This window comes from Struthio camelus, chromosome 5 (assembly GCF_040807025.1).
Source record: "Struthio camelus isolate bStrCam1 chromosome 5, bStrCam1.hap1, whole genome shotgun sequence".
In the NCBI taxonomy this organism is placed as follows: Eukaryota; Metazoa; Chordata; class Aves; order Struthioniformes; family Struthionidae; genus Struthio; species Struthio camelus.
In genome coordinates this window covers 76069888-76090890 of record NC_090946.1, presented here as the reverse complement: position 1 = coordinate 76090890, position 21003 = coordinate 76069888, and the positions used below count along the sequence as shown (strand labels likewise).

Genomic DNA, 21003 nt, shown 5'->3' with positions numbered 1-21003 from the left:
TGAAAAGGCTTCTGGTGGAATAATGGAGCCTACTGCAGTTAAAGGTTGTTCGCTAAATTGATGGCTACAAATCTAACACTGTCCAGATGCATGCTAGACAATATGAAAACTGGAATCCTTTCACTGCATACTGATAGCAAACTAAGGCAGGATTTAACCAGTGGACTTAAAGACTGCAATTCTCTGAAAATTCAGCACAGCCTAAGCATGAGCTGTCCCACTGTAGTTACGTCTGCACTGCTGACAAATACAACCAAATTCATCCCCATTTTTCTCATTGAATACTACATTTCTTTAATCTACCAGTGAAAATATGAAAAATACTAAAATGCTTTTGAAGACTCCCCCCTCTCCAGACTGACATTACAAAAACGTAATTTTAATTCTGCTATTTCTTGCCATTTGACCATGTCCCCTTTGCATTCTATCCCAGGTCAGATTTTCAGCCGGTATAAGTGAACCCAGCCCTGTTGACCTGACTTCTGAAAGCCTTTGTAACAAAACATCCCGGCTTTTATAGTCCTGCTTCCTTGGATTAAAAATAGGTGAAGGCTGCTCTGTGCAAATTTGCAATTACAGAATTGAGGGAGAACAGAACATAGGATAAAAGCTTTCAAACACTTAGATGGATATACTTTTAATTGACCAGGCATTTTTTTTCCCCCATTTTCTTCGTTCACAAACAGTTTAAGCTTCAACTGAAACCCACAACAGACAACCCCAAGAATCTGAAAGAGAAAAGAAAAGCTATCAGTGCCTCTGTGGTTTAAATATAGTTTCTCTTTTATTGATCAACAGACCTCCAAAGGTTCAATAAACATTTATTTTACGCTTACTGTTCTGAAACAATAAAACAGTGCAGTGGTTAGTGACTTGGCAAGCATTGAAATACTCAATGAAGGCCAGACCGTGGATCTCTTCTGCAGGCGCAACGGGGCTGCTCCCGGAAAAAGGCACTTTGCAGCGCAAGTCACGGAAGCAGAAGTGGGTCATCGGGGAAACCATGTCACTCGCATGTCGCTACAGGCAAATCCTCGCCAGTGACGTCCGGAGAGCTATTGATACTTGACATGTCATAACTGGTACCCTCGGGATAGCACAGTAATGGAGATGCTGCTGCGGCGAGCGACATCGGGAAATGGTTTTTACCAGGGCACGAGGCTTCGCTAAGGTATCGCTCCGTCTCAGCATACACTGCTGCCACAGAGCTTACGGCTCGTTTTCAAGGGACCTGTCTTTCTTTCTCGAGTCCAGCTGATAATGTTTTATACTTGAGGTAACAACAAACAAAAGTTTGAATGCTTTGTTTTGTTTTTTTTCATCTGTCCCTTTCAGCGCACTGATGAGGCAAAGCAGATTGCTAATGTCTCCAAGGCAAAATAAGAGCTCACAGGTTTTACACAGCCCCTTGTGCAACTGAACTTTCGTTTGCGTTGTCTTGAGGTTTAAAACAATGCTCCTCTCAGTCCCTCAATGAAAGAATAACATGAAACTGCTGAAGCACTTGACATTACATGGCTTCTAATACAGCAAGTCATTATTAATTAGTATTAAAATGACAAATCATACTTGGCATTCTGAGCTCTGGACATACTTATTAACTAGTTGCTGAACATAATCAATCAACTTTATGTTTTAAATTAAAGCCAGTTTATTACTGCAGTGAACCTGTAAAACTCAACTCTTGCATTATTTTCCCACATAAAAAGATATTTTAAAGGCTTGTGCTAGAATAAAAACATTTTTCAGAAGGCAGTTTTTAATACTGAGGCACTGAAGGAGCCTCAGAGCAACTCCACTGTAAAAGTTACGTAAGATTTCTGCTTATCACAGTTTTAATCTACTTTCCTCTGTCCTATTTTGTACACATGGAGGGACTCCTACTTCTCCAGTCAATCACTCTGTCTTTTTCTGCCTCATGTTTTTGTTATTTACTGCTTGTCAAGTGCCTTCAGTGCAAACTGTACAAGACAATATCAAAACCACCCTGCTACTGAGGAACTCACTACCTAGAAAATAGACTTATCAAAGAGAGACAAGGACAGGACTCAGTGAAATACTCTCCAAGTATTTCAGAAGAAAGGCACAATCTGAGATAATTTTCCCCATCTCTGAAACAGACTGCCCGTCTTTTAAGGTGTCTGCATTCCCGCCTCCCTCTGAAAGCATCCCTTGACACAGAAAAGCCACATATAAAGCTTTTCATTGTGTTCTTCTGTCCTTTGTCAGGATCCAACACCTCTACTGGTGTCATCAGGATCGTTCCAGGTCTACAGGGCTTGCCAGGTCAGTTTTTAATGGCTCCTCGTAAGGAATTATCAAGGTTAGACGAGAGGTAAAGCATGGAAGGCCTATGATCCTACATCCAATTTACAGCTCTGCTTATCTGAAAGCATTGGATGAAAAAGATCAGTTCCAATGGGCAAACACCTACCCAGAAGGAAGAGCAAACACTGATCTACACATCAATAGCTTCAAGAGTCGGAGAGTTAAAGAACAGGCATCATTTCTGAATATAATCGTTAAAGCTCCCCGGATCCAATGGCTGCTCTTGGGCAGATGTCTTCGCAAGGCTTTGACAGCACTGGGGTCCTTCGCATGCACAAAAATCAGGCCACTGACATAATCTCCCAGTAACAAATCTAGCTTTCTTTGAACGGTAAGTCCAACACTTTGTACACACCAGGCAAAATCCTGGTTCTTTGAACTTGGCGGGAATGCTGCCATGAGCTCCACTGCAGCCAGGATTTCACTCACAGACGTTTTACTCCACTTGAAATGGCAGCAGCTCAAAACAAGAGAGAACAGAGATGTTGACTGGAGCACTGCAAGCACTTCGGTGGAAACACTACCTGTAAACAACCACTTCAGCAAGGAGATCCAATTCCCTCCTGCTGTACCGCTGGGAGACAACATGCACAGAGGGCCCAAGAGCAGCCTTCCTTCTTAAAAACAAACAAGCACCCAGCTATTTCCAGCCCTGCGCTCGGCTCTCAGGTGCAATGAGAGAAAGCAAAGCAAAGCCTGGAGCAAATGCCAAGTGTAAAATGCCACGGTAGGTCTACTAACAAGCCACTCAATAGGTGCCTGCTTTTCTGAAAGCTTGCCTAGAATACTAAATTAACTGATAAGCAATAACATTGAGGAGAAACTGATATTAATTGCAACATGAAACAGGGTTTTAATGTTTTGCAATTGTTTATTCTAAGTAAATTTTCATGCATTTTGGCAACGGGGCATGAAACAATTAGTTTTCCTACATAACAGCTAATCTATTGGTGCAACTGGAAGGCAGGGATTTTTGCATAGTTACTTGAAGGTCAGAGATGTTGGAAGGGCAGCTGCCCATCCACCTTATGGACTATCGGCTCATTCAGGAGAGCAATGCTTCACCAGCACACAAGTCCTTCCAGCTAAAAATCCTGTGCATTTTAGCACTCGCTTATACCAACTCTTCTGTACATCTGCCCCAGTTACACGCGCAATTTCTGGTGTCATGTGGACCTAGAAAGAATGCACGTTGATTCCCATCATGCAGTGTTCAGCTAGTGTTGCATCCCCAGCGCCTTCAGTTTATCCACCCTTCCTTATGACCAGTATCAGCTAAGACTTCCTGAGATTTGATATAATGATGACACATGAGCAGCTTCAATATAGGGTATAGGTTGTGACAGACAGAAATGGGTTATAGGAAATACCAGGCGGGGGCAAACTCACTCAATGCTGAAAACAATTGTTCGTCCTTTATCACACTTACATTCAGTAACAATTTAAATGGGGCCCCTAAGAAATAGGTGCTCGATTTCCCCTGATAGCTTATATTTGTCCATTTTTCTTTGGTGGGATTTTTGGCACTAAAAGCCCTTCCAAAACCTGTAATAAAGGTGGGGCACCACAACGCTTTTACCCCGTAGCATTTGCCTTATAGCATTAAAGTAAACATTATATATAAAATAATTTTATGTATAATATAACATAACCTGGGCAGAATGTCTCAAATCTAGACTGAGAGCCTGACTGAAAAAATAAAATAAAATAAATAATGGTTCCAGAAATCAAAAAAAAAAACCCTGCAGTCACATTCTATCGAGTAAACCTGAAAAGGCATAATTGACCTTGAAACTATTTTGCATTCCACACTGCTGCAAAGCTCTTCATTAGAGAAGCTCCAAAGACATTTCTCTTTGGTAGGGGATATGCCGCATGTCAGACCAAGTTGAAAACCTTCCCAGCTCTCCATTTACCTGCAAAGGCTGGGATGTCGTGTAAGAAGCAGAAAAGATCTCACTGCATATTTAACTCCACCAGCTAAGACCCAGATACAACAAAACGAGCTGGCCATGCTTTCAGTGTAGAGAGGTCACCCCAAAATCCAGAGATGGATGTAGACAATGAAGACAAAAGGAAAAAAAAAAATCTTTGCTAGCAGCAACATTTTCTAAAATAATTCCTCCTTGGATCCACATACAGGTAGAATTCAGCTCTACGACTCACTCGAATGTGACCAGAATAGGATCCTTACAGACGTAATGAGAGCCCATCACATTCATAGAGAGCACCCAGATGGAATAACCCTTTTCAGGTCCCCTCTGTTTTTCAGGCACAGGGGTATTACCAAGAGAGGAGTATTGCTAAACTGGTATTTTCCCAACATTTTCCTACAATCCCATTCCGTATTTGTAATGATTTTAACACACTGGCACATGAGTTAGCTCACAGTGAAACAGATCAAGTTCAATACAGAGAAAGCAGAGATGATAACAGAGAGCAAAAGGAGAATTGTGTAAGCATATTTGGGAAGGCTGCGATAAGGCTGCTTCTTTCAGCCCCACTGAGTATATTGACTTTGTTGCTATTGCGTGAATTAATATTTCATGGCAGCAGCATATGCCCATTTCTTTTCTGTCGTCCATTAGAGTACACCTGGCTGCACAGAGGAGCCTCGTGCTCCCAAGGTCTCCTCTTCTGTCTGGCAAAGGAGAGCAGAGACCACACACAAGTGTGTCAGTGCCTACGCTGCCTTCTGATGTACGCAACAGTTGACCTGGGGACAACAGCCTTGCTGCTTGCCCTGCTCCTGCTAGCTGCAGCACCAGTCCGTTGTCTGTCCCAAAATTATCCGCGTAGATACCCAGCCCCCCTGGAGTTGGGCACTCTCCAAAGCTATCAAGGGAGAACCTATGTGAATGTGCATCTTGGCCATTCCTTGTTCCACCTCTGTCCTCGGTTCATTTTGCTCTCACACACACAAACACATGGGATTCAGTCTTCTCCCAAACCATCTCTTTTTTAACGAATGCAGCAGAGCAGGCACAGGTGCACATCTAACCATAAGTCACAGCTGCCTGCTCCAGAAAGACCACCAACGAAAGGAAACAGCCATAAAGCTGCAACGCTCAGAGTAAAAACATCAGCAGCTTCATCGCCCTCTTGGGAACAAAGATGCAGTTTGCACATTACTGCGCTCAGTGTGTGCGCGCGCACGTGTGCGTACACAAGGGTCCGTGTTTAACAACAGGGATGGACACTGGGCATAGAATTGCCCACCACAGAGCACCTGGCACGATAACAGGAGAACTAGAGAAAAGCCAGCAAAAGAAATCTTTGAAATACATACTCCACTTTCTTTATTGGATCATTAGGCAGAGCTTATTCATACTGTGATTAGTCAGGATAAATTCCAAATTAGAGAATAAGAAAGGTCTAAAGTCCTCAAAATATTTACGTCTTCCTTTGGGAGCACCTGTAGTTCATCTTCATTCATCACTAAAGCTTTTCCATTAGACAGTCTTAATTTCTGCGGTTTTCATTGCATTTATGCAGTTACCAGAGGATGACATAAATTTCAGAACTGGGCAGGTTTAGCTCACTTTCAGAAAGATTTGGGGTGAGATATTTAATCTGTAGATGTTCAAAATTAAAAAAAAATCTGTACAACTGGAAATTAGCTTTCTTTTATTTAGGACTAAATCTTTCAGGATCTATCCTGAACACTACCCCAGATTTAGCAAAGGACTTACCATGAAGTATGTGAGTAGTTTATTCATCCGGATGGAACTAAGCATTGATTTTACTGGAAGTTAGTCAACCATGTGCTTAACTGAATACATACGGTTAAGTGCTTTACCATGACCTGGATAAGTTGCCGGTTTCATTCATTTTAAAGCTGGTTTTTGTATTTCAGTTTCACTTTAATTTCTGCAAAACAAATCTTTTCATGTATCAATCCCTTCTTCAAACGCTAATTTTTCTTCCCAGCAGATTACAATTTTACAAGTGCGTTGAGTGAAAACGAACAGACAGTGCACGTACCTGCAAGTGCTACTTTTCTGCATGACGTCGGCTCGATGGTATCCAGAGAGTTTACAAAAACCGTCATTACTATAAACTACAGGCCAGTCCACAATCTGGGCATTTCCCAACAAAAAACTGGATTCTAAAAAGAAAAAGAGAAGAGGGAGAAAGGGCTGTTGTCAGTGGTCAAGTACCTTTCGGTCCTCCTTGTGTTACACAGGAGATGCAGAGAGTTTTGTATGCTGACAGCTCCTATCACGCAGAAAATTGAGAAAACTCAAATCAAAATGAGGTATTAAGAAGGAAATATTAGCTCCTGATGAAACAGTATGGCTTCTAGTAAAGTAAGTAGCTTCTTTCACTCCAAAATACTGATATAGACACCAACTCCTTAACAATTTAGAAAGGATTCATTTTTTCTCAATATCCGGCCAGGATATCATTTGATTTGGTTGTTATACGCATGTCTCAAATTTAGCCTTACACTGCCTTGCAAACTGAGCTTTCAGCGCTGAACTGTACATGCGCCTACCACCAACGACATCTCCGCCGGGCAGGACCAGCAAAGCCTGTGCTTTTCCCCACAGCTCCTCGGGTGTTTTGCAGAACGACCCCACGTCGCAGCCCCAGGACGCCGGACAGGGCGAGCTGCGGGGCGAGAGGGAAGATGCGCCCAGCGATGGGTGACCCACGGCATGCCTAGGTGAGCCGGTATTAGGCAACCCACAGGGAAATTCAGGATGATCGGGGAAGCAACGAACGCCAAAGGGTCTCACAAGCTCAAGTAACGCAAAGCAAACGTCAAATGACAGTTGCAGCCTGGCCAAAAAATGCCATTTTGGTTCATCCTAGTAGTGTGTATTGATTGCTGTAAACATACAAATATGGGCAGGGAGTATTCTTAGGAGGCTGAACTCAGGTTTAAATATTGCTTCAATCATCTGTTCTTTCAGTCAGTGCCTGCAGTTTACACACACGGACTGGCACCAGCATGCTCCAAGTTAGTCCTAAAATAGTTTTATTCACTAGTTTGGAATGATTCCTCCGACACCGTTTTTAGCAAGGCGCTTCTGAAGAAGGAAATATCCATTTTCCTTAAACGCAGCGTTGGGGTATTTTAAGTTCATCAACACCACACACGTTCCTAATTGGGTTTCACAAGTAGTATTCTCCCTTAGCGTATCGGCGAGTAGAGATTCCAAATTGTAGTCTCTGATGATCTTCTGAGCTTTGTTTATTTGTACTTTTAATTTACAGCTTCCTTTTTGACTGTAGCTGTGGAAGTAGCAGGTAACTTCGGCCCATGCACTGCTAAAAAGCTATTAAACTATAGCCGCTAAAAAGCTATTAAAATGAGCTATTAAAGATCACTGCTGTAAGGAAATAATAGTAGAGGTCTCTCTCATCAGTTTTTGTCAGAAAATTTGAAAGATAATTTTTATAAATTCTCTTACTACCTGAAGAACGGTTATGCCAATTGCTTTTACAGACATATATTCAGGTATACCTATTCATTTTCATACGAAAATAACACTGGGTTTGTATGAGCTATATGCTGCTTCTCACCTTATTTATAATACTCCAACTAGAGTGTACATCATACACACATTATGCTATTCAACAAGGAAAATGTACTGAAAGATACTATTTATTTTCATTTTTTGCTTTATAAGCACATATTTAGAAAAAAAATAACCTGGAAGTTATTGGATTTTCTACAGAAAAGTAGATTTAAAAATATTTGAAAGCTAATGGAAGTGAGAAATAGAAGCCTGGATTTTGTGAAACCTGACGCTGAAGTTCAAATCACTGATTTGAATTCACCACAGTTTTACAGTGAAATGCCAGTTTTAAAATTTTGCTTTTCCACCCAAAGGGAAGGAGATGGACGCTCTACAACCACCAGGAGACACTGAGGAAAGCGTCTGCCTGAGCATTACATAAAATCACCGTTTTGTTCTGCCTTCCTACAGACCTTGCTACATTGGGGGCTTGGCACAGATTTCCTCGGCACCAGCACAGTAGAAATACCACATACAGACGAAATCCTCATTCCCTGGAAATCGGAGCGTTCGATGGCCTGAGCTCCCACAGTCAAATATTTCTGTGCCTTTCACTTTTGCAGAGGTATTGGTCTTGCTTTCCACGCTATTTGCGCCCAGCTCTTTAAGTAGTAAATTTAATCTTTGCCCTGTTTGCTCGTTCTCTCGCTGCCTGAGCGGACTGCGATTTTGAACCCGCAGCACTTGGCGGGGGGCAAGACATGAATCCGCCCACAATTACTATGGTTATTTTAAAAAAAAAAAAAAAAGCACCGTCGAGGGTGGCATAATAAAGACAGTAACGCACAGACCCGAGGATTTCGGAGGACGGCTCAACTCGAGAGCTGCCTCCCCATGGCCAGGTCGGACCCAGGGCGGTGGGAGAGGACCCAAGTCCCGCTGTGTCACCCTCAGCCCCGGGCAGCGCCGCCACCTGCCCGGCCCTCACTTGCCATCGTCACTGCACCCTCCGGGCGCCCGGAGCCAGCCGTCCCTCGCGCATCTGGGCCGCTCTTTGCAGGACGATACCCCAGGAAACAGCAAACATTACAAGCCCTCTGGTCAAAACCAGGCTTGATTTGGGAGGAGGAAAAAGAGATGTTTATTTACAGAATTATGTTTCCCAAAAGCTTGGGTGCTCTCATATAGATAAAATGGAGTGGAAACCTCTGCGACTACTTCTTTCCAGTGGAGAGTCTCGCAGTACCTGATAAGGCATTCATTACACCAACCAAACCCACCAAATACTTGGAGGGAAAAAAAAGTTAAACTATTTATCTTTCACAAAACCATAAAATTAGGAAAAAAATAAAGACACTAGAAGTATCTTGACAGACACTGGTATGTGTTAATAGATTAGCTCAGATACATAGTATGTGTACCAATAACTTGATAAGATATATTATAACATATACATTTTCCTTTGTCCTCATAAATTTTCCTTTATGTAATTGTCTTTTTTACCCTTGTTTCCTAAGCAAGTAAGGCTTATTTGCCCATGCTCAGCACATGAATACATATGTGTGTCTTATTCCAATTGAACAAAAAGCTTGAATCAATGTTTGCATCTTGTTAGACACGAATGAATCTTAACTGCAGGCACAAAGCCATAGCAATCCATGTTTCATTAATGCCGCTGCTCAGTGAACAGCTTGCTAAAATTTAAGGAAGAACAGGTGAGAGTCTGACCCCGGGGTGGGGGCACAACGGCTCCCAACACAATCTAAAAAGCATTAGCTTGCCAATGGTATAGTATACAGGCCCTTTTACTGTGCCCCCACATCTCAGCATCCATCTGACACCACGACCACCCTACATTTTATCAGTAATCATGTTATTTTCTCCAGCCAAGACACACACAACAATTCTTCATTATTTCTATGATTTCTCCAGATCAAAACTCCAGATAGGTTTAACTTAACATTAGCCAGTCTATATCTAGCTGTGGACATCCAAATTCAGCATTAGAGACATGACACTATGAAAGAACTGCCTTTTTTTTTTGGCCATAAATTCTAAAAATAAAATAAAATACAGTATATGTCAAAACCTGACAGTTATTCCAAATACAATAAAAACTGATGACAGTGTAGGAGCTATGCGTCATACTTAAGAAAACGTAAGCAAAGGTATGGGTGGAGTGGGCTCCACATGAGCACTGCCCATGCTGTGGGGACACACTGACTACGCTTGTACAACTGCAAGATGCTCCCTCTTCTCTCCATCAGCTGAAAGCTACTATAAAGTATTTCACTTTATGCCTAAAGTGGATTTACTGCTCACACACTGCTGGAGAAACCAAAGCACAGTTACCTGAGGGCGCAAATTTGTACCTCAAAACTCTAGCATGGTGCAAAGGGATGTGGACGAGTTTTTGCTTCAAATCCTCTGCTGAGAGTCCTACTATAATCTAACATGTCTCGGCTTTGTCGTTCTTTTTTGTTTCTTTTGGACTTTAATCTTGGTCAACAACAGAGACTCCTCAGCGGAGGACAGAACTTTAGAGTTGCTGACTTTCGTGTGGCTTGCGAAGACACTGTGTTATATCACCTCATCAGCAATAATCACTTGTGAAAGAACATTGCTGCAATTACTTCCACAAAGACTGGGTCCTGACAGCCAAACCTGGACTAAAACGATCCGCATGTCCTATATCTATCCTTCTACAACTCATTTGCCTGGTTTCTTTGCTAAGAAAGGTCCCTCACAGAGGTGTCTCAGATTAAGATTTCTGTCAAACTGACCGTGGCAAATTCTGCTCTCTGTGCGATTTCTAGCTGGTTGTTTGAACTTGGTGCAAGAGACAAGGACTGGCTTTAATTCCCTAAGACTGAAGATGAGTCACGTTCCCTGTTCCAAGCACAAACACGTGTTCCCCTGGGCTCCTTCACCAGCAGCTCCAAAGCAAGGAGCTCTTGGTCAAGGACACCTTGACGGCCTCCTGCGCCCTGTTGTGGTGACCCTGCAGCACACAGTGAAGTCTGGCTGCAGCAAAGCACCTTGTGCAGGCTCTCCAGGTGTCCAGGCTGCCCACACTGCCCTGTGTCCTGCTGCTCCTACACCTCCACCCCATCCAGCAACGCCTCCTTCTCCCTCCTAAACAGGTCAGTGACACCTCCCAGGTCAGCCAGCAGCTGTACTCCTCTGCTCCTATGAGAAGGAACTGTTTCCTAGTTCTAAGAAAACCCCTTCATGACACTTCAGCTCTTCATGAAGAAATTAAAGGATGAGAACTCCCACTTATCTCTAATTTTGTCTAGTTCAGTCTGTACTGGCAGGGAAGCAGGACCCAACTCCATTAGCAGGCTCAGACCTGCTTACAGTCCCCAAGGTCTTAGCATCTTTGCACAAGCCCAACTCTTGGTTCAAGTAGATCAGCTATGGAAAAAGACAAGCATGCTCCAGCACTGCTTCCAGGCTGCCTACTGACTTCCTTCTTCCTGAGCTGTATCTGTGCTCATTGCAAGCAGCAGGAGGAAAAGCATCCAGATCACAGCCTATGCCCCTCACAGCAGCCCGGGGACAGCATCCCACCTGTGCTGCTGCAGGCAGGTATGGACCTCTCAGGGTGCATCTCCATCATCAAAACCCCAGGTTCACTCCTGTTCCTCAAGGTCCCCCAATCACCCACACTCTGCATTGGTTCGTTCATACCCAGGCTCTTTTTTGGAGTGAGCCAGAGGAGATCTACACAGCAAGTCTCTCCTACAGCCTGGGCAGGAGCCCTGTGCTGCCCCATCAAGGATTGCCCCCAGGGCACGTGTCTCCTGCAAGACAGATGCAATCTCAGACTCCCTCCATGGGAGAGGCAAGCCACCCCAGCCTGCTCAAGTCTTTAACAGAGAAGAATGGCACTTTGTACTGTCTTCAGAAGAAAAGACAAAGGAGGCAACAAGAGATCTGCAAACTGCAGGACGATGAGCATAGCAAGGAGGCTGGCACCAGCGATCTCAGCGCAGTGCTGTGCTCTGGGATTCAATACAAAGGAGCCTTATCCTGCAAGCTCTTTTTTTTTTTTTTTTTAAGAGCATATTATATTGGAGGTGTTCTCAAGGATAAGCATTTGTAAATGGAGTTCAGCTACTTATAACTGGACAACACAGAATTCACCCACTATGCCTACGCCTGAACAGCTGAAGTTACCCACTTTCTAAGTGTAGCACGACTTTTCTGAAAGAGTGGTATCACAGCAGGTGTTGTCAAGGACAGCTGAAGTTATAGATGGCAATGCATAAATACAGCTCATGTTCTGCAATAAGATATTGGTAATTTCAGCCTGTGTAAAATGAGTGCTATGGCCCAGAAAGGAAAGTCTTTTCTTTCCATGTACAACAGTGCACAGCTTCCCAAATACTTTACTGTGGAGGCTGGGAACGTCTACCCCTGGCCCATCTGATATTGGCTGTAGCTGAATGCAGGAGAGTAAATCTGATGGACCAACGATCTGATCCAGTGTATGAAATTCTCTGCACCTGTGATCCAAATTACCACGAGGCAACACTTCATAGTCTGGAAGGATTAACATGCAGCTGACTGCAAAACTTCCATAACGATTAGCCTGAAATGTGTAGTAATGCACTCAATTCCTGCTTGGATTTTTTTGATGCACTGAAAATGCATCTCCACTTTCCATTTCCTTAGAGATAAAAGTCAATTCATTTTATTTCTAAGGTTGTCCTGATGCCTTTTCCTCCACCAATTATTTTCTCCACCCCCATCTTTCCGATAAATTGCAGAAAGCCCCAAGCACACCTCTGGAGGATGTATACATTTTTTGACTAGACAGATCTAAACCACCAGTGTCTGTCTATAAGGGAGCAGGGAAGCAGGGCTCAGAGAGTGGACATGCCTGTCTCAGAGCTGCTAGATTCATCCTAGGAAGTCAGCAGGCATTTAATTAGCTAATACAATTCACCTCTTTGCAAAGTTTCATATAGATGGCAAATTTTCATATAGATGGCAGGGAACTGTGATATCAAATGCATACAGTTAGCAAAATTGCAGATTTGGAAAACATAATTGAGATAAACGGTTGTGAAAGACAATGCATTTGCCATTTCCTGGGCTTCTATTTTGCACAAAGGCTCTTTTGTACAAAGATGCGATAGAGCAGCAAGCTCTATGCGATAGAGCAGCAAGCCTTTAATCTTACTCTATCTTGCTGTAGCTAATATTCAACACAGTACTGAGCCTTGTTTTGCTGTTAAAAAGAAATGACCACAGGGTGCAAGCAGTTTTTTTAACCAACAAAATGCCCAAAGCAGTGTAAAATTCACGTTATGCAATCACAGGAGAGCAAGAACAGCTAAATCATTTTAGGAGATATGTTTAGCCAAGTGAGAAACACTGTCTCTAATCATCTTTTTCCTCAAGAACACTTGGGTATCACTTATAAACAAAATTGTTGAAATATCCATTTCAGAATTCCATCTCTTCCCAAGAAAATATGCAACTAATTTTTTTAAGCCACCTTTGAGAAGATGTTTAAAAAGAAATGAAGCAGTAGTAAAACAGAATTAAGAAAAAAAAGCAACATTTCCACATAGGAGTAAATTCCTAACCCAAGCGATTTTACACAGAGCTGTCCCTCAGAATTACTGCCCTTCCTACATGGAGCAAGTGCAGCACAGACCTGACAGGCTGCGTGAAACGCCTGGAATTTGCCTTTCTTGCTAATGCCTTCTTATAAAAGTCCCAAAACACTTCAGCTGCTGGCAGCTGACTTTGCCTGTAACTACACAGGGATCAGCATATTCCCAAAATCTTCCTGGAAAACTCATGGGGCTCTTGGCGGGGGAGGGCGAGAATCCTGAAAGAAAATTTCTTGTTCTCGATCTCCTTTTAGCTTTCCTAAGCAAGTCTGCGCCCTGATAATAAATACTTCTACTGATGTCTATATACGGTGAATCCAACCACATACTTAAGACACTCTACTCCTGACAGAATACAGCAGAAAATCCTAAATCCACGGGCAGATCTGCACGGGCACTACCACCCAAAATCCAGCCTCAGCAGACGCCAGCGTCCCTGCAGCTTTGGGGTTGTCTGTAGGCAAACCGCTGTGCTTGAAGCAGCAGCCTCCACTGGCACTTTCGACTCCTTGCTATAAAACCACATTGCTGTCTAGCAAAGCTATTATTTCCCTTGTGTCTTTAAAGCATGTAAAACATTAGTGTCATCCAATTTATCCAGGACATTAAGCTTTGGTTGCCCGAAAAAAAAATCCCTCACAGAACAAACTCTCTATTTCACCTTTCCGTACCACCGTTGTATTTATTTAATATTATACTACAAAAACGCATGGAGGGCTAAGCCCAGAGCAAGGTACCACCATACCGACCATGCTAAAATGATCTAATTCCTGCCCCAAACAAGCGCTCCTCCAGTAAAGCAAAAGATAAGTAATCCAGTGTTGGCTGAAATATTAAATCCACGTGTAAGTCACTTAGCTGGGAACACAGCAGCTTTCAGCAATTTAGAGAGCAAGCACAAGAAGAAAGATTACAGTCTGCCTGGAATTTACCTGCTAAAAACTTTAAAATTTAACTTTAATCATTCTCAATGCGAAACTGTGAAATCCCACGAGCAGCTTGGTCCTCAGTAAAGACTGCAGCACAACTTCACTGACCTCAGGAAGAGTTCGAAGTCAATAAGTACAAGGGAACGTCGCCAGGAGTTGCCCGAGAAGTGACATTTTATACAGTTCTGATCATAAGTTTTCCCCTACACGTTCATTTATCCTAGAGTTAAACTAATCCTAACCTATCCCGGTTATCTTGTAAATGCTGCCATTGAGTTTGTTCCCTGTTAAAACAATGCAGGGTGCAACATATATGTAGTTAGACGTAAATTCAAACTGCAGCACTCTCATCAAAGGCAACAGGCACACTTGGGAAGCACTGACAAAAATCAGATATATATCTAAACAAGGGTGCTAACTTCACATTCCCAGGTGATTAAACTGTGGTAACGGTAGTTGCTCGAACACGGGGTTGCATCTTGCAAACACTCTGCCCATACTAGCCACGGCTGCAGCTTCACAGAGCTTGGCTGTATTTCCAGAAACCTGTTTTAACAGAGAATCGCCTGCCTCTCCCGTGCTCCACTACTCCTGCGAATGACTGGCAAGTGGCTGAAGGAAAACACCATAATCGGGACATACCACAGCCCAGGACTGAGCTCCTGCTTCAGCCAAGGCTTCAAAGGGACAACTCACAAGTCCGACTCCCTCCCAGCACCAAGCGGGGATGCAGAATTGGGACCCAGGTGTCTGGGGTACGCAGGGTTTCGCATCCCCGATAGCCAGTCATTCTCTGAGCATGCTGATTACACAAATATGAGACCCTCTTCTGAAAAGCATTTTAGTAGAATACTAACTCCAAAGTGTTGTTCCATTACTTAATAATATCAAACGGGAAAATACTGCTTTCTTAGCTTACCAGGTGAAAACCTGAAAATCCAGGTTAACCACCAAACAGCACCCTGATAGAATAGACTAATTAAATGTATATCCGCAGCTCACTTAACTTCCTGGCATTACTCTTTAGCCATGTATTTCTTCCAACAGTAATAAGAAAACTGGATGTTTACCCTAAAAATCAATAATTTCATTATTTCTGTTCTCCATCAGATTTAAACATTAACCTGGGGATGCAACAACACTTACAGTGACCTCTTGTGGCAAGCGCTCGGCTTGCGTTCAAACATCGCCCAGAACAGAAGGACGTCTCTCCTACCACCACATCCCACTGCCAGGGATACGCACAGGAAAAAACAATTCTAAAAGCATAAGACCACTATTTTATAAAGCAGCTGATCAGATCTCGGCAAAATCCAGCTACTCCTTTACCTAACAATATGGTATTATTTGGGCTTCTAAATTAATACAGTGGTATAGAGTTTTCATAATTAGTTTTTAATAAAGAGCATAATAAAGCAAAAGTTCTAAGCCTTCTAAAACTGCCCCGATTTCAGCGGGAGTCAGATATGCTTAACGTCTCAGGATTCAGCCAAATCAACCAAAAACAATGGAAGAGGACGGAAAGGAGGACGCTTGGCATTGTAAACGTCTCACAGATGTCATCTAATAATGCTTCTTGGTGTAAGAATTCACTTTGCATTGATTTACATATCAGTATGCCCCCTGCTGTCATCAAAATTTTAAAAGCACCCCTGTGCCTCCAAACACCAAAGAAAGCCCTAAAAATACCAATCTCCTTAGTCATCCCTTCAGTAACTTCCCGATAACCAACAGCACTGGAGAACAGAAATATTTGGCCAGGGGTTTATAGGTTCTTTAAATAGAGATTTAGGCAACTGCAGATGTCCAGAATCCTGCAGAAGATCCATCCTGCATCCCACAAACTTCAGGTAACTTCTTTTAAAGAGCCTTCTCTCTGCAGCAAATGTTACTTAATTTGGATCCGATGAAAATCCAGCTTGTTTTAATCTGGGGGAAGAAGAGCCTCCATAATTCATGTCCAGTAACAATAAGAAACTATGTTTTGTAACACTGCGTATAAGAAATCAGGTATACTACAGGGGCTACTAGGAGGGATGGGAGAAGACAGTAGACTTATTTTATTTATAATACCAGTGTAATAAAAATGAAAAGGTGTCTAGGTGCTACAGATCTGATCATATGCGCTTCCCTCCCTCTTCCTGGCTTACTCAATCCTTTCGCCCATCAAAGTCATCAGTATCCAGCAGGTCATAAAGCTCTGTCTTATGGAGTCAACTTGCGTGAACGTAGCATTAAACTGTAAAAGATCAGGAATTAAATCTTAGTTCCATTAAAGCTCATGGTAAAATTCACAAAGATGCCTAATCGAGCAAAGATTTCAACCCCAAATGTCAAAATACACTTGTACAAGACCTGAAAGACTCTTTTTCCCACAGAAACTTTCTCAGAGCTATCGCAGTAGAAACAGTAACCAATAATGAAGACTGTTATCAAATTTATCTTTCACGAATGTACACCCTTCTTCTAGGCTGTCAGTGCTTTTTAGTGCATACTATCGCAAAGTCCCAGAGCCACCTTTTTTCCAAATTCAACCTCTACCATAAAAGCAGATTATGCAGTTAACACAAACTTAATGCTTTGCTGCTAGAATATGTGAGAGGTGAAGGTGGACAGGCAGACGGAAACGTTTCTCCTCCCCTGCCCACGCAGCTCAACTCCTTGGGTCTCTCTGCATGTGGACCAGGACCACAAAGCCAAGCCCTGTACTAGAGACTTGCCAAAATCTGCACCCACTTCCACCTCTGCAATGCTGACCTGAGGTCAATACCAGCAGGAGTTCTGAATGTACACAAGAAGCAACCAATAACAACAGTAAAAACAGGAATGTACTGATGAGACCGTCTTAGGAGGAGAGAACATTGCCCTAAGGAAGGCCCTTATTAAAAGCCCAAAATACTAATGGTAGTAAAAGGCAGCCACCTTGACGTAATATAATCTGGTACTCTCACAAAACATCTCTTCCTTCAGCTTTGCAAAACACCTAGCAAACTTAAGAATTAGGGCACACTGCAGCAAGACCATATCAGTCTTTTGCGAGCCTTGGATCAGGCCTTTACTGCAGGCATTTTAACTCTGCGCCTAAGGAAAAAGCGCACAGGGTGCACTAAGATTACCCTGAAGACGGGCCTGAGTACCCCCAGGGCTCGTCCCTTCTCTCCAACCGCAGCAGTTGCTCTAACAACGGACTGCGCGTATCCCTACAGACTTGGTCTCTCCTGACAGCAGAGCATGGCCGCTGGGTGGGAGAACAACCCATGGAGCAACGTGGCGTCGCCATCTGCCAAGACACGCTTTGGAAACCACCTGGAAGAGCAATGCGGTACTGCCCAGAAAGCAAAGTGAGGTGCTGCTCTAAAATACTTCCCAAGCTCCAAGGTGTGAACTTACCTCTGATAGGGACCCCCCAGAGCAGAGGGACCTGAGAGTCCCACCAGCACCTCTGACTCTTTATGAGCACTTCTCTAACGTAACCTAATTTGTAGCCAAACCTGGGGTGAAAAGGAAAGGTTCATAAGATGTCTAAACAAAAGACATCTAGTTTGTGCTGAAAAGCAAATATACGGTTGTTTTTCAACACCAGGTCTAGGTACCGCACTCAGCCTGTGCACACAGTATTCGCCACGCCGGTTTCAACTTTACAGATTTAAAAATAAGGTAATTTTGTATGTAAACATTTTGTTGTTCAGCTCCATCTCTAGCAACTCTGACTAAGGTGGTCTCCACCTGTATTTCATTTTGAAATCTGTGGCTTCCATTTCAGACTTGAAGAACAATGTATGTGCCCAAATACCTGTCTAATTTTTTCCAGGTGTACCTAACAAATGATATTACCTCTATCTACAAACCTTCTCCTGGTTGTTGAGAAGAGATTTATGGCCAAGAAGTGTGATGGGATTGTATAAGTGTGAGAAATCTCAAATTAGGATATTCTTTAACTAAGAAGGAAGAAATAAGGGCTTTTGGTGAGTAAGCTGAAGATGTGTTCTAAAAAGCAATCATCAGTCTTTTCTTTATGCCGTTCCTCAACTTGACTACGAAAAATCTCTTCAAAACCAGTGAATCCAAATATAAAAAACGAAGAACAGTGCTGCTTTACTGTACACAGGCAGTAGACCAAATCCTTGTCTTTTACTGAGTACTGGCAGGAGATCCTTGAGCCAGATTTGCTCTACTGAATACCATTAAGTTCGGATTAGGCAGTGCTGACTCCAATGAAAATTACTGTTTCTAAAAAGCACAAATGAGGTTATGCCCTGGATGACAAAAATAAGGTCAAAATCATGTTTTAGGGCACAACCCTGACCATTTACACGAATTAGAAACAAATTCCCAATCCATTCTTCACTTTGTTGTCCAGTGGAGCATTTCTGACTCTCTGTAGCATCATGCTTAGGCATCATCACGGGCAGAGAAAAAGAAGAATCAGTGATCAGATCAGCATGATTTCAACGCTCCCAAATCAGGCCAGATTAAAAATTGGAGGGGATGTTTTTAAAGTATAACTTTCAAAAGCCTTCTAAGCTTTTCCAGTTTTTAACATCTCAAAGCTTTCCTGAGCTTTCACCAGGGAGGACATGTGATTTATTTAGAGCATGATACAAAAGTCTGACACTCCCAAATTATGCTCCCAGTTCTGCCACCGACTCACTGCATGACCTTGGGAAAACAACCAAGATGCTGGACCTTCAGTTTATGCCACAGTTTTAAGAACAGGTTGAGAATGCCTCTCCATGTCCTCCTCTACAGGGAGCTGTGAAGTGTAATTAAATTCCAGCCAGGGCTTTGAAGCTGTCAGAGGCAAAAGTGCTATATAAACCCCTATTAATTAGGCTTACATTTAATATTCTGGTAAATATATACACTATTACAAGAAACTTTAGCTTCTAGCAATCCTGCAGCCATAGAGCTTGACAGAGAGCCAGAGCCAACCACAGAACTGATACAGGCAACATCAGAGGGAAGAAGCCCCCAAAAATGGTTGATGGCGCAATTCAAGCCTGGCATCTTAATATTCAACATTTTAAAACAAATTCCAGGTTCAGTGGTGCTAGTCCCACTCCTGCTCTCTTGTGGAAATCAATGAATCACTAATTCAATACCTGACGTCAAAATCAAGCCATCACAGCAGACCACTTTAGTATCAATGTGAGGTAAATCCAGAACTGTACCATAGAAAGGTGGAAGGAAATACTTTTCAGGAGGATTTCACATCACATTAGTGTCTTGGTTAATAATACATAGGGCAACTTTTTAAAAAGCTCTGTTCTGCCCACCTTTCTGATTTATGTCACTAGATGCATGCTGACATAGCAGCACTCTGGCATTGCAAGGCTTCTCTTAACTCGTGCTGTCCGAGGAGAAATCTCTCAGCAGATGTGAAGTTGAGCTCCTTTACCAGACTTTATTTTGTGCAAATGCTCGTATGCTTCAGCACATCCATGCCAGCGCAAAGACGACATAGAAAAGGAACGCAAGTAGCACAAGACTTGGCCAAGGTAGCATCTGTATTAATACACCGAGAGGGATGGTCTGCAATCATATCGTAACTTTAACGCAGCTGTGTACAGTGCTCTTGACCAGCACTTTGCAACGGACCGAAAGGGTAAAACGAATAATTTTACGTCCACGCAGTCCTGAAACAGTCCTGTAACTACTCGCCTCACAGCAGAGCTGCAGATGTGCAGCTGCAGACAGCTCTTGACATATTTGTTTAGCCAGAGGATTACCATCACCCAAGCCCCACTCACGCCCTTACCCTCTCCCTGGTACCTTTGCCACGCACTTAAAGTGCCACAGCAGTGTAACGCCGAACGACAACGGTCGCAAGCCCAATTAACGGACAACAAGAAGGCGGAAAAAACGAACTCAAGAGTGAGGGCAGAGAGGCATACGCGATGCCTGCCACAAACGCGTTAAACGTAGTCACGATAGCGATGCAAGAAGAAGTTAGGGCAGACACGGAAAGCACCAGGGAGGGCAGGCAACCGCGGCAGAGCGCAGGCTGGGCAGAGCAGCCCCGCGCACCCACAGGTAGACCGGGCTCCCGGCGGGCAGGGCAGCGGGGGAGGCTCCGCGCCCGGGGTGCGGACCGACCGACCGACGGACGGACGGACGGAGGCAGGGAGGGCTGGATGGAGGGGATCTCTCACCACTTGAGCGCCGGACGATGTTCTCCAGGAAGGTGTTCTGCGGTGCCACCAGCCCTCTCTTGCCCCCCGGCATCCTGCAGAGCCGGGCTCGGGGGCCGGCGGAGCGCGGCGGCGGCGGCGGCAGCGGCGGCGGAGGCGGCGGCGGGGGGGGGCCGGCGGCGGCTCCTGCGCCCGGTGCCCGTGAGTCGCGCAGGGGCGGCCGCGGCCGCTCATGGTAGTGGCGCCCCCGCGGCGGCTGCAGCGCGGACTGGGGCCGCGCCGCGCAGCGCACGGCGCTCGCCGCGCCGCCGCCCGCGCCCCCTGCGCCTGCGCGCCCGCCCCGCCGCGGAGCCGGCCGCCCCGGGCCGGGGGGCGGAGCGGGGCGAGGGGTCCCGCCGGGCTTCACCCCCCCCCCACCACCACCCTTCGCTTTCCCTAACTCTCCGGGTTTGGCTTTTTTTTTTTTATTCCCCGAGCCGCTCTGAAGTTTTGTCGTGGCCTCCTGGGGGAAAAAATA

At 44.1% G+C, this 21003-nt stretch overlaps 1 protein-coding gene across 1 annotated transcript in view; it reads right to left on the bottom strand.

The window, feature by feature from the left end:
* The window catches only part of KCNH5 (potassium voltage-gated channel subfamily H member 5), a 161292-nt gene extending 140572 nt beyond the window's left edge, over positions 1-20720 (bottom strand). Inside the window, 3 exon segments of the mRNA XM_068947353.1 lie at positions 6313-6436; positions 20508-20655; positions 20658-20720. Coding sequence (XP_068803454.1) covers positions 6313-6436; positions 20508-20655; positions 20658-20720 — 335 coding nt within the window.
* Between the last annotated feature and the right edge of the window lie 283 nt (positions 20721-21003).